Below are 13262 nucleotides of genomic sequence, written 5' to 3' on the forward strand. Positions count from 1 at the left end.
CAGCAAGATGGAGACATAAATTCTAGCTATTTTCATCAATATGTTTCGGCTAAGAGGAATGTGAACATGATTTGGCAAATCAAAGATGAGCAAGGGACTATTGTTGAAGATGTTGAGCAAATTGAAACTGTTTTTTACAGTTTTTTTCAGAATAAGTGGACAGCTAGAGGATGCAAGCTGACGGGGTGGCCTTCTTGTCCAGAAAATCTAAGAATTTCCAATGAAGATGCTAAGCTTCTAAATGAGGATTTCACTAAAGAAGAATTGATCAAGGTTGTCTTCATGCAAGGTAACAACAAATCCCCTGGTCTAGATGGCATTACTAATTCTTTTTTCAAGTTTTATTGGAAGATTGTGAAGGAAGAAACTTGGAATGCTATTGATGGTTTTTTTAAAACCGGTATCATGCATAATGAGTGGAAGGATACTCTTCTTGTTCTTATTCCTAAAGTTAAAAATCCTATTAATCCATCCAACTTTAGGCCAATAAGTTTGTTTCAAACAACTTACAAATTAGTGGCTTCCATGATTGTAAATAGAATGAAAAATTATATTGCCAATTGTATCACTGAAGAAGAAGCTGTTTTCCTTCATGGTAGATCAATGTCTGATCATTATCTTCTTGCTCATGAGGTGTTCCATAAGATGAGAATTTCTAAAAGGAAAAAGGGATTTATGGCAGTTATGCTTGATATGGAGCAAGCTTATGACAGTATGTGTTGGGATACCTTATCTCAAGCTTTAAACATGTTTGGTTTTCCTAGAAAGATGACTATGCTTATTATGGAATGTATTAGAAATGCTAGATTTTCTTTCATTGTGAATGGTAAAACTTCCAAGTGGATTATTGCTAAGAATGGCTTTAGGCAAGGCTGCCCACTATCTCCATTCTTTTACATCATTTGTTCTGAGCTTTTTTCTTTGGCAATTGCACAAAGGGGTCAGGATTTGGGAATTCAGGCTTCCCATAGAGTAAAAAAGATCAGCCACTTGCTATTTGCTGACGATGTTCTATTATTCTCTAAAGCTTCTAAGCATCTTGCCGTCAAGATGAATAAAATAGTGTTGGATTTTTGTTCTTGGACTGGATTAAGAATTAATATTGCCAAATCCCAAATATTGTTTAGTAAGGGGATGAATAGAGTGGACAGGATACATGTTAAGAATATTCTGAAGTTTAAAACAGTTGAAGAATTTCAGTATCTTGGGGTAAAACTGATGTTGAGAAGACTTATGAAAGCTGACTTTAAATTTCTGTTGGATTCAGTTTTACTTAAACTGAATTCTTGGGGTAGCAAATGCTTGTCTTTGGTGGGGAAGATGACTCTTGCTAAGTCTTCCCTTTTAACTCTACCAAACTTTATTTCTACTCATTCATTGGTTCCAAAGAAGATACTCTATGAGATTGATAGATGTTATAGAAACTTTATTTGGCATAAAAGAGATGGGAAGAAGGGTATGCATTTCATTGCTTGAAAAACCATGTGTAAACCAAAAGCTCAAGGTGGTTTGAACTTTCACTCGGCGGTTAGTAGAGCTGGTCCTCTCAAAGCTATATTGACTTGGAGATTACTTCAAAATCCGAATTCCTTATTACATCAGGTTATGACTGCAAAATATGGTGATAGTTGGAGGCAAGGGAATTGTGGTATTGCTAAATCAATTGCATGGAAGATATTGAATGAAGGAGCTGAGTACTTAAAGCCTCTTTTGAGGTGGAGAGTGGTGAATGGGAGGAAAATTGATGTTCTTAGAGACATTTGGTTATTAGACAAATGCTTAAATGAATGGCCAATTACAGCAGATTGTGTAGATATGGAAGGTATTAAGCTAAGTCATTTCATTACAGAGAATGGTTTATGGGATCGGGAGAAGCTGCAATGTTTCTTTACTGAAGAAGTCATCAAAGTGGTGTTACAAATCCCGATTGACAGGAATGCTAATGAAGATTACTTGGAAGAGATCTGTTTTCTTTCTGGTAAAACTATCACAGCCCGTGCTTTTGAAAACTACAACAACTACAGCAATTGTGAAGGAGACATGGGCTTTTATAATTGGTTGAGGAAACTGAAATTATCAGCTTCTGTAGAGCTTGTCTGGTGGAGAATGAGTAAAGCAGCCATACCTACTAATGAGTTTTTGAAGTACAGAAAACTTACAAATGAAGACTTGTGTGCTAGAGGCTGTCTAGAAAGTGAAAGTCTGGAACACATCTCGGTTCGTTGCATAGAACTGCAGAAGATCATAAGACAAATCCAGAGCTGGGGAATTTATATTCCTGTTTTTTATTCTATTGATGAATGCTTAGTTGAGCTGAGAATTCTATCTACATTTGCTCCAAATACAGCTGGCCTCTATTGCAATGTTGTGTATTATAATTGGAAGAACATGAATGCTGTAAAACATGGGAAAACAGCTATTCCCATCTCTATTCTAGCAGCTGATGTGCTATTTTCGGCTGTAAAAATCTCTAATCCTTTCATTGATAGCTGGGGTGCTAATCTCCCTAAGGAGTTTCAAACCATTTGGCACCCTCCATCGCTTGATTGGATTAAGATTAACGTGGATGCTTCTCTACTTACTTCTTATAGTGCTGGAATTGGAGGTTGCTTTAGAGACTATAAAGGGAGATTATTGATTGCTTTTGGTGAAAGAAGAACACATTGGGATATAGCTAATCTTGAGCTGGATGCTGTTATGACACTTAGAAGACTCATTCAACCGTGGATGCTTGAAAGTAAAGGAGTAATAATTGAAGGTGATAACATCAATGTTATCAATTTCATTCAACATTCGTTGAACAAGGCTAAATGGCAAAGAAAATTTCTTGTAATGTGATCTTATAACATGTTTATTTTCATCTAGTATAATATTATAATTCAAAAGATTTATCACAACAATTTAATACTTTGTACTAAACAACAATTGAGAGTTAGTAACTTTACTTCATAGTTTTCAATAACAACATTTTAGTAAGATTAAAAATTATATTTGTAATAATTGAAAATTGTATACACTCTCCCAATATGCTAACACATCCTCAAAATAAATTACACCCATATGAATCACATGCTCATGAAATACCTTAGGTGATAATCCTTTTATAAGTGGGTCTATAATCATAAAATTTTTACTAATACATTCAATAAAAATTTGGGAACTCTGAACCATTTCCTTCATAATAAGAAACTTAATGTGAACATGCATTAATTTTGGTGAACTTCTATTGTTCTTAGAATAACTCAACTTCATTATTATCATAATTTATCTTTAATACTCCCTTAATGTCATCAACTATATTTAGCTTTATGATAAACATTTGTAGCCAAATTCTCTAATTTGATGCCTCATAATAAGTTATAAACTTTACTTTTATTATGAAAGAAGTTATAAGCGATTGCTTGTCACTTTATCATGATATAGCTCCTCCAGCTAACATAAAAATATAGCTTGAAGTGGATCTCCTACTATCAAGATAACCAGTAAAATTGAAGTAAGAATATTCCATGATCTCTAAATGATTAGATCTATGACATGTGAGCATAATTTTTTTTGTTCTTATTACATATCTCACAACCCATTTTCCAATGATCCATTCCTAGGTTACTTAAATATCTACCATGCATTCCAATAATGCACATAATATCCGAATGCGTATAAACTTAAGCATACATAAGGCTCCCTACTGCTAATGCATAATTGATCTTTTCTATCTCTTGCTTTTCAACTTTATTTCTAGGGAATTGAAGCATACTAAATTTATCCTCTTTTATAATGGGTGTATCTCCAAGTGTATGATTATTAATGCCAAAACTATTAAAAACATTATCGATATATACTATTAATGATAAATCAAGTATACCATATGGGAGATCCTAATGAATTTATATACCTAACACAAAGGATGCATATTCATGATATTTTATTTCAAATTTATCTGAAATAAATCTCTTAGTCTCGTGAAATAAGACTATATTATTGTTTGCTAGTATAATATCATCAACATATAATAGTAGGAGAATAAACTTACTCCCACATATCTTATGAAAAATTTATTCATCATTAATGTTTTCTTTAAAACCAAATGAAATAATCACTTGAACAAACGTTTTATACCTTTGATGGGATACTTGATTTAAACCATAGATATATTTCTTTAATTTGCATACCAGATATATTGAATCTGAAGATTTAAAATTTTCTAGTTGCATCATATATATTATTTCTTCAATGTAACCATTGAGAAATGTAGTCTTTACCTCCATCTTATGTAGCTCTAAATCATAATAAACTACAAGTGTCATAATGATTCTAAAATAGTTTTTTAATGAAACTAGAGAAAAAATATCTTCATAATTAATGCTTTTCTTTTGAGTGAAACGTTTATCTACAAGATGTGCATTATATTTTTCAATATTACCTTTTAAACGCCTATTTAATTTTAAAATGCTTTTTACACGCAATCAATGTTTCCCCTTTAGGTAATTCAGTAAGATCCCAAACATCATTATCTTTCATTCATTTCATCACATATTTCATGATCTCAATAAACTTTTTAGAATTAACACATTATTTGACTTAATTGAAAGAGATTGGATCATCTTCCAATCCCATATCAAATTCATGTTCTTGGAGATACACAATATAATCATATGAAATTATTATTCTCCTTTCTCTTGTGGATCTTCTTAACAACACTTTAATTTTAAGTTATCATCCTTCTATATGAGTAGGAGATAATTTAAGAGTATTTTGATTATCTAGATTTATAATATGAATAACATCAGGCATAATTACCTTATCATTTTCAATTATAATAGTAAAAATAATAACATATTTCTCTTTAAAATTAAAAGCTTTGAGTTTATCACTCTTACTATATTCAACCTTCTCAATAAATTTAGTATTGCCTATCTCAAAAAATAATTTATTAGAGGAGTTATAATGCTTAAATCCCCTTGACCTTTCTAATTAGCCAATAAATTAATAGCTAATAATTCTTGAGTCTAATTTTTTTTATTAGGCTTATACGGCCAATCCTTAGTTGGACATCCCATACATGAAAATGCTTAATACTAGTCTTCTTTTTAGTCCATAACTCATATGGGATAACTACTACTTTTCTTGGAACTCTTAAGAATATAAATTATAGTTTTTAAGGCTTCTCCCCAAAGTGATTCTAGTAAGAAAAAAATATTTATCGTACTTCTAATCATGTCCTTTAAGGTTCTCTTTTGTCTCTCAGTTACACCATTTTGATTTAAAGTCCCTAACATAATATATTAAGTAACAATGTATTAATCTACTAAATAATTTATAAAGGGCTTGGATGTTGTTCACCTGATCCATCATATATACCATAATATTCACCAACAAAGTCAAATTTGATAACTCTAATCTTTTTGCCATGTTAACTTTCAACTTCAGCTTTAAATAAGATCTTAAATATATTTAGGGATTCTAATTTTTCATATAATATATATAAGTGCCTATAATGAGAATAATTATCTATGAAAGTAATAAAATATTTTTGATCATTCCAAGAAACTGTAAAGAAATGGGCCATAAATACTCGCATGTATTAATTCTAAAAAATTTAAACTCTTTTTGGCACCTATTTTTTAATATTTTTTTATTTGATCTTAATACATTCAATATAATAATTAAGGAAATCAGAAACTTCATCTAACATAAGCCTTTCAAATTCTTTATTTATAAATGTGTCATAAATGTCTATTCCACAACCTAAAGGAGCTTCTATAAATATGCCACCAAAGAGATCTCTATTAGATCAATCTATTTAATTTTAAAATTAATTAAATAATGCTAAAGATTAATTCAAGTCTACTTGAAAAATAATTTACCCAAAGGAAGATTATTTTTGGCTAGTTTATAGAGATATATTAATAAACATGTGATACTTTTTGAGTTATTCATGCATATAATAAGTTAGTATAAGAAAAGGCTTATTATCAATAGAATTTATTATCAATATTTATTAACAACAAATTTAAGATCTCCATTTAGAAATTATAGTTTTTGTCCAAAGTCTAAATTGTAATATTGTGTTAGGTATCTCATAAAGGGCCCACCTTACATTTATTATATATAGTTAATATTTTTAATGTCATTTATATACAAAGATGTAACATTATTTTAAATTATGAGCTTATTTTTATTCTTTTTCAATTAATGTTCTTCAATATCTATAAATTTAAATAACATTTCAGTACTTAACGACTCTAATTTTAAGAAATAAAAAGAGCATATTACTATTATTCTTGGGTGTATAGATCTAGACTATACGATCCAGACTTAACATCCTCCTGCCCTTACTGGAAAAAGTGCTTTTGAATAAAGATTAAATTTTGAAGAGTGTGAGCATTTAAATCGCATGAGTCTTATGATCATGAAGCACTCTATTCTAGATATAATCAGGGGTGCAATTCCTGAGGAGGGAAATGTTAAGAAGTTCAAAAGCTAAATAGCTGACCATTTTCTAATTCTAAAAAGGTAAAAATGAGTGCTATTCTAAGTAACCTCTTTTCAATATGATATAAAGGCAAATGGAATATAAAGAAGTACATTATGGAAATATTTAATCTTATTATAAGACTAATAGCATTAAAGTTAAAATTTTTTTAATGACATTCTTATATATAACATCTTAATCTCTCTTCCTGTATAATTCAATCCCTTTAAGATAAGTTATATTATTAAAAAGAAAAATAAACTCTTAATGAGCTCATTGCTTAGTGTGTGTAAGAGGAAGAAAGAATAAAATGAGAAAAGATTAAAAGTGCTCACTTAGCTTCTTCTTCTCATGATATTACTATCAAAAGAAAAATGAATTATAAAGCTAAAGGGGCTGGAGATAAATGGACTTCTTAATCTAAAGTGTAATAGAAGATTGGTCATATAAAAAGGGATTGTCCAATATATGCTAACTGGCTCATAAAAAAGGTAAACATTTGAATCTTATTTGTTAGTTAATTTGGCCTAAGTAATAAATCATACTTAGTGGATAGATATAGGAGCAATTACTCGCATAAGTGTGACTATGTAGGGTTATTTAAGGAGTTGAGTGCCAACTGATACTAACAGATTCATCTATATGGGGTATGGTAAGAAAGATCCTCTTAAAGTTGTAGGCTTATATAAATTATACTTAAAATTTGGTTGTACTTTATCTTTGTGTGAGGCTTTTTATGTACCATCATTTAGACATATTCTAATTTTTATTTCTTATTTAGACAAATATAGTTACACTTTTTATTTGGAAATGAAAATTTACTCTCTTTCAACATTCAATTTTTATTTTTACATGTTCTTTGATTGATATTCTATATAAATTAGATATATGTTCCTCACATATAAATGAAAATCTACATATAAATAATTATGGTATGAAGAAAAAAATTAATTGATGAGAATTTTCTTATGTTATAGAACAAGTGTTTAGGATATATTTCTAAATAAAGAAATAAAAGGCTTGTGTTCGATGGAATTCTTGATTCCCTTAATTATATTAATTTTAAAATTTATATTGAATGTATTAAGAAAAATAAATAAATATTAAGAAAATAGGTGCCAAAAGAAGTTTAAATGTATTGAAATTAAAACATACTGATATTTATGGCCTATTCCCTACAACTTCTTAAATTGTTCAATAGTATTTAATTATTTCCATTAATAATTATTCTCGTTATGGATACTTATGTTTATTATATAAAAAATTAAAAACCCTAGATGTATTTAAGATCTTTAAAATTGTAATTAAAAATTAACTTGGTAAGAAGATTAAACATATTAAATCTTGCTTTGGTGGTGAATATTATAGTTAATATGAGGGATCAAGTGAACAACATCTAGACCCTTCTGTAAAATATTTAGCAGAGTGTGACATCATTTCTAAATATACTTTATCAATATAGATTAAATTCCTAAGGAAAAAAAAAAAAAAGAGAAAGATTTTTGAGAAACTACACAATATCTTTGCTTACTTGTGTTATGAACCCTGTATTCTTCCCAGCCTCTCCATGTCCTCTATCTTCTCCTTCCTCTTTCCCTGCTTCACGAGCAATCTCTAAGACATGGACCAATTGGATAAACCCCATAAGAGAGGTTCTACAAAGAAAATGAAGCAGATGAAGATTTAAAAGGAAAATGAATTGAAGTTAAACTAAGAAATTTAGGCTAAAATTTAATTAAAGAAACCCAAACTTAATAAAATCTATTCAAATTAAATAAAAAATGTGTTGGAATTTCAATCAAATAAATCATAATTATGATCTCACAACTTCTCTATGACCACCCTCATACTCATCAAGACCTTGGTGCATCCCAATTATTTTTTCCTTTCAAAGTGTATGAGGTTTTATAATTTATCTTAAAATCCACATATTAGTTTAACTTTTATCAGTCCATTCTATCTTTATTTAATGCAAGGAATCAAATTGAAAATTTTCTCTCCTAATCGGTAAAAAGCTGAAATTAATCTTAAAATTATTTAAAATATTCTTAGTAGTAAACTAATATATGAATTTAACTATAAATCAAGTCTTAAATTCTTGTATGAATAGGTCACACCGAAGGCATTTTGTTCATTGGCATGAAGCTTAAGATAGTCAAAGAGGTGAGAGATGTCTCGAGTGCATTAGTTTCACAACTAGATGTAAGCATCATATTCTAAAATAAAAAAATACATATTAGGAGACATGTTTCTTTTTCTTTGCAGATTGCTTACTGGCAACTCCTTAATCATTGATTAAATAACCAAGATCAAGACTCCTTTGATGATGAGGAGATATATGTTCTTGATATTTCTTTAATTTTTTTTATCTATCTTTTACTCAATTTATCCCTCACATTACTCTCTAAGTGTTTTGAAAATTTTCTTTAAGTTTTACCACTTTTCTTTCTTTGTGCTAATTGAGTTAAACCAATTAGCCTTAATCTATTTCAATCGAACTAGCTTACCTTTCTTTAACTCCACATGCAAAGACTTTCACATCACAAACCCTAATAACTTTTGCATAATTTTTCTAACTTCTAAAGCTATCCATAAAATGCATACACCAATCATATCTCCTTTCATAACCTCTCTTAAGTTCCACACAAAACTAATCAAATCTTACTAACCCTTGCTAGATTTAGCCACATAGAATTTCAACCATCCCAAAGTCCCACAACTATCTTAGTAGTTCTAATAAACTATCCAAAGTTTTCTGATTTAAGATAAATTTATTTTACCTCAACCCTTCCCCTAAAGCACATAATTCAATTTCCATCAATTTATATATGAGTTAAAGCCTAATGACTAAAAATTGTAGAGCAAGTGATGCTAATCCTTCAACAATATTTACTCTTAGAAAAGGATTACATGCTTTGGTGGTCTCTTTAATTTGATCATATTAGTTAGGAAATTTTACACATCATTATTATTATTGTGCACTTGATCTTACCCTAATGTCCCTTAAAAAAATATATAATGTTGATTGTCTTACAATATAGGCTTCATGTTAGGACCATGCTTCATCAATTTTTATAATAGCTTAATAATTCATTAGGCATGCTAAAATGTTGAGGATGAAGCCCTTTGAAGTTTTACTTCATCAAAACATCCCACTACATGGAATGGATTATCCCCAACACATTTTATTCCAAACATTTAAAACTCTCTGCATTTTAAAATTGCAATTATCTTATCAGGAAAGTGCTAATCATTTTTTTTTTCTTGAATGGATGCCATTGAAAGAAGTCCATCTCCATCCCTTATTAAACATTTCAACATTTAAATTTATTATAAATATTATAATGTTAAATTTAATATAAATATTTATAATGACGACCTAAGTCAATTACTTTTTAATTTAATATAAATATTTATAATGTTAAATTATCATATTTCAATTCGTTTAATAAATTATCAAATTTCTTTCGCAAAAATAATCTGAATGAAAATAAAACATTTTTTAACATTAAATCTCTAAAATATGACACGATTAATAACAAATTTTAATAATTTTAAAATTATCAATGCTAATGATTAATATGTGTTTATTTAGATTTCATTTGAGATAACTTTCCTATTAAGCTTTTTCAGATCATTACCAAAAATTTTATTTAGCCATTATTATTTTACACCTTTTTATAATAGCTTTAAAAAATTACTTTCTTTTTAACAACTTCATAAAACAGTATAAAAAATGTTTCGAACAAAACTTTAGGATTGCTTTCTAAATTAAATTTTTAATTAAAAATTTTTTAACTAAAAAAATGTTTTAAAAAATAATGAGAAAATTGTATAAAAGTTTTGTTTGGGACAACATTATTATTACTTTCTAACCCAACTTTTTAATACAAAATTATGATTCAAATTTTTATACTAAAAAATTATTTTAAAAAACATTAAAAAAACTCGTTTCAAAATCTCCAGAATTTTATTTGCAATTGTGAACCCTACGGTCTACAGACAAATCATGAGGATAATATGACACGTGCTTTGCAAGACTCAACTAATAAATATTTGTTGCGTGTCTGAAACAATATTACACATTACATCTGCATCAAAAAATGCTAAATCCGTTAACATATTACCTGGGATGATATCCCACTGTTTATTGTTGCCAGTGCCGTTAACACTTCAAATATAAAACAATGCAATCCCACACAAACTTTTACAATAATCCCAGAAAAAATGTACTGATACCTTGAAAAAAAATACCCAAAAAGAGCAATCTAAGCACAATATCTTCCGATCAAGAATACAGCAAACAAGCTTATTGTCCAATAAACGGTGAGAAATAATGAAATTATCAATAGAACTTTCAATTCTATGACTGGAAGGTAGAGAAGTCCCAATTTTCTCCTGTCGTCGTTGTTGAAGAAAATAAGCCTGTTGTCCTGCCAAGGCCTGATCCTGCACCCATCGCTCTCCCCATGTATGATGGCGGAGGTAGAGCCCTTTCCTTCTCATTGGATTCATCAGTAAGACCACCAACAATACCAATATCTGCTAGATTTGTCTTCTTAGCTGACACAAATACATTACCTAAAGTGTTAAACGTTGTAAAAGCTTGCTGATTCCACAAATAGTTTGATATTAAGGAAATCAACAAAATGCAGTAGGAGGATTTACATATATACCAAATAAATCTTATACATTTACATACCTAAAACATAAATTTTGATATTTATATAATAATTTGGTGTCTCAATAAAAAGATGTATTTCACTTGAAAAAAAAGATAATATTGGTAATATTTTTATTGTGATAAAGAGTTGAGTGTTATATAGATAAATATCAAAATTTAGGTTTTAAATAAAAATTATGTGGTATAATCCTAATAAAATGTACAAGCTACAACAGTTCATAGTAAATTTGCATATTATACCTGTAAAATACACATCATAGATCATTCAAACGGCTTATATAGCAGACAAAAAAGTTTATAGCAGGTTAATCCTGTTACTTCTTGCTGAATTTGGGAAAAAGATGAGTAGGAAAAATACATGGGTATTTTGATGATGATTGGAAAATTGTTATTAGAACTAAGCTTCATGGGATGAGACAAAGTTGCGTTGAAGACTTAGAGGCACATTGAAGATAATTCTTTCAACTTGATGGAGAGAAACAGACTGACATTTTTAAGTGTGAATGTGCGTGCAAGTGTGCCATAATAATCTAGTGACCATCAAAGGAATATTGGAAGGGTGAATTAACCAAAAAGTAAGATCAGGAGTAACTCACGGGCTGTTATATTCAGATCAATCAATCCACGGCTCAAAGAATCAGCCCAAATCCCAGACTTGACTTGAAAAGGTTCCTTTTTGGATGCCGACTGGCTGGTGTTTGATGAATCCTTTGAAGGGTCTCTTGAAGCTGGTGCGGTATTAGAAGTGAAAGAACCAAAGAGTTCATCAGATCCAGTAACATTGCTCACTTGAATTGCAGCAAAGGGATCAATGGCGCAGCTACTTGTAGGGTTCGTACTGGGAACATTTGATTCAGAGGAAGAGGAAAATATAGAATCTGATGCTGCAAATGGATCAAAAGAACTGATATTTGTTGGATTGGAAGACTTCGTCTCTGTAAACAACCCTGAATTTGCTGCTGCAAACAAGTCCGCGTCTGAATGAAATGTCGCAGGAGAAGCACTCTGATTAGCAAACAGATTGACATTTGCCTGCAATGATGCAGAAAAAAAAAAGTAACTAACACAATTTAGAGTAGGTTTCACCTGAATTAATCCATGATTCAATATTTTCCCCAGCAAAATAAAGAGATCAATATATAAATAAAACTAATATTTATGAAATTGAAAAATTCACAAGAGAATTTTGGGGCATTGAACCCCCCCCCCCCAAGCGGCTCACAACCTTTCTATCTCAAAGATTTGAACCGGTCTTCTCAATGCTCAACAACTTCCTCTAACTTCCATGTCAACATTGTATAGAACCATGGTAATGATGTGGTTTTCCCCTCTCTTGGTGTTATGGATGATGCCAAAGCTTGGGACATGGCACTTCTGGGATATGCGATCAGAAAGCAATGGTGCCCTTCCTTGGGAGTAAAAAAGATGTGTAATCTTCAAGGTAACCTGAATATTCTTACCTTAAATGAAGGTTTCTTCGCCTTCAAGCCCTCTTGTAGGGAGAATTATGATTCTGTTTAGATGGGCGATCTTTGATTTTTCTCTGGCAAGTCATTAATCATCAAGCAATGGCCTATCAATTTTAGCCTTGCAAAAGGAAAATTCTCTCTCAAATCCTCTTTGAATCAAATTTTAGAGATTCACCTGTTGCTATTGAAATCCCTCGTACTTAAAAATTGCCTGTAAAATCAAAACTTTGTTTGCGATAGAGTCTTTGCATGAATGTGTTTGGATGAACTCATTAGCCCTCTTCATCATAGCATCCTTCTCAACCTCAATAGGACTATAAATCAAGGGGTTCAATATAACTAGTAGCTTTAACTAGTTGTGGTTACTCTGACCACAATTCCAACAATTGTCCCAAAGGCTGGTCCTCAAGCCGTAGTGTCCCCATATCCACTTTGAGATAATAGTCCAAGTTGCCATCATGGTAGAAGGTATGCGCTTATACTTTAAAATTGGTTCCTGATTTACTTTCCTTGACACCCTATTGCAAATCAGAACCTTTCTCCCTCAACTCTTTTATTCTCAAACTCCATCTGCCTCCTCGCAACAATATTTTCTGTGCTAAAATTGATTTCAAGAAGCATTTTTTTTTTAAATAGA

General features: G+C 30.3%; 1 protein-coding gene across 1 annotated transcript; it reads right to left on the reverse strand.

The window, feature by feature from the left end:
* Positions 1-10685: 10685 nt before the first annotated feature.
* LOC110098622 (clathrin interactor EPSIN 1-like) lies at positions 10686-13050 on the reverse strand. The gene is made up of 4 exons (XM_028699907.1): positions 12998-13050; positions 12837-12939; positions 11753-12305; positions 10686-11053 (listed from the first exon to the last, which is right to left on the reverse strand). Exons 1-4 carry the CDS (start codon positions 13048-13050, stop codon positions 10836-10838), a joined length of 927 nt encoding a protein of 308 aa, XP_028555740.1. The 3' UTR covers positions 10686-10835.
* Positions 13051-13262: the final 212 nt, after the last annotated feature.

The sequence above is a fragment of the Dendrobium catenatum genome, unplaced genomic scaffold, assembly GCF_001605985.2.
Source record: "Dendrobium catenatum unplaced genomic scaffold, ASM160598v2 fragScaff_scaffold_1410, whole genome shotgun sequence".
In the NCBI taxonomy this organism is placed as follows: Eukaryota; Viridiplantae; Streptophyta; class Magnoliopsida; order Asparagales; family Orchidaceae; genus Dendrobium; species Dendrobium catenatum.

Excerpts from the sequence above, each read along its gene's own strand:
- LOC110098622 (XM_028699907.1), bottom strand. The coding sequence starts at position 13,050 with ATGGGGACACTACGGCTTGAGGACCAGCCTTTGGGACAATTGTTGGAA. Across the intron at positions 12,940-12,997 it reads GGACAATTGTTGGAATTGTG|TCCTATTGAGGTTGAGAAGG; the intron begins GTCAGAGTAACC and ends CTTGATTTATAG. Across the intron at positions 11,054-11,752 it reads TGATCTGAATATAACAGCCC|GTAATGTATTTGTGTCAGCT; the intron begins GTGAGTTACTCC and ends TTAACACTTTAG.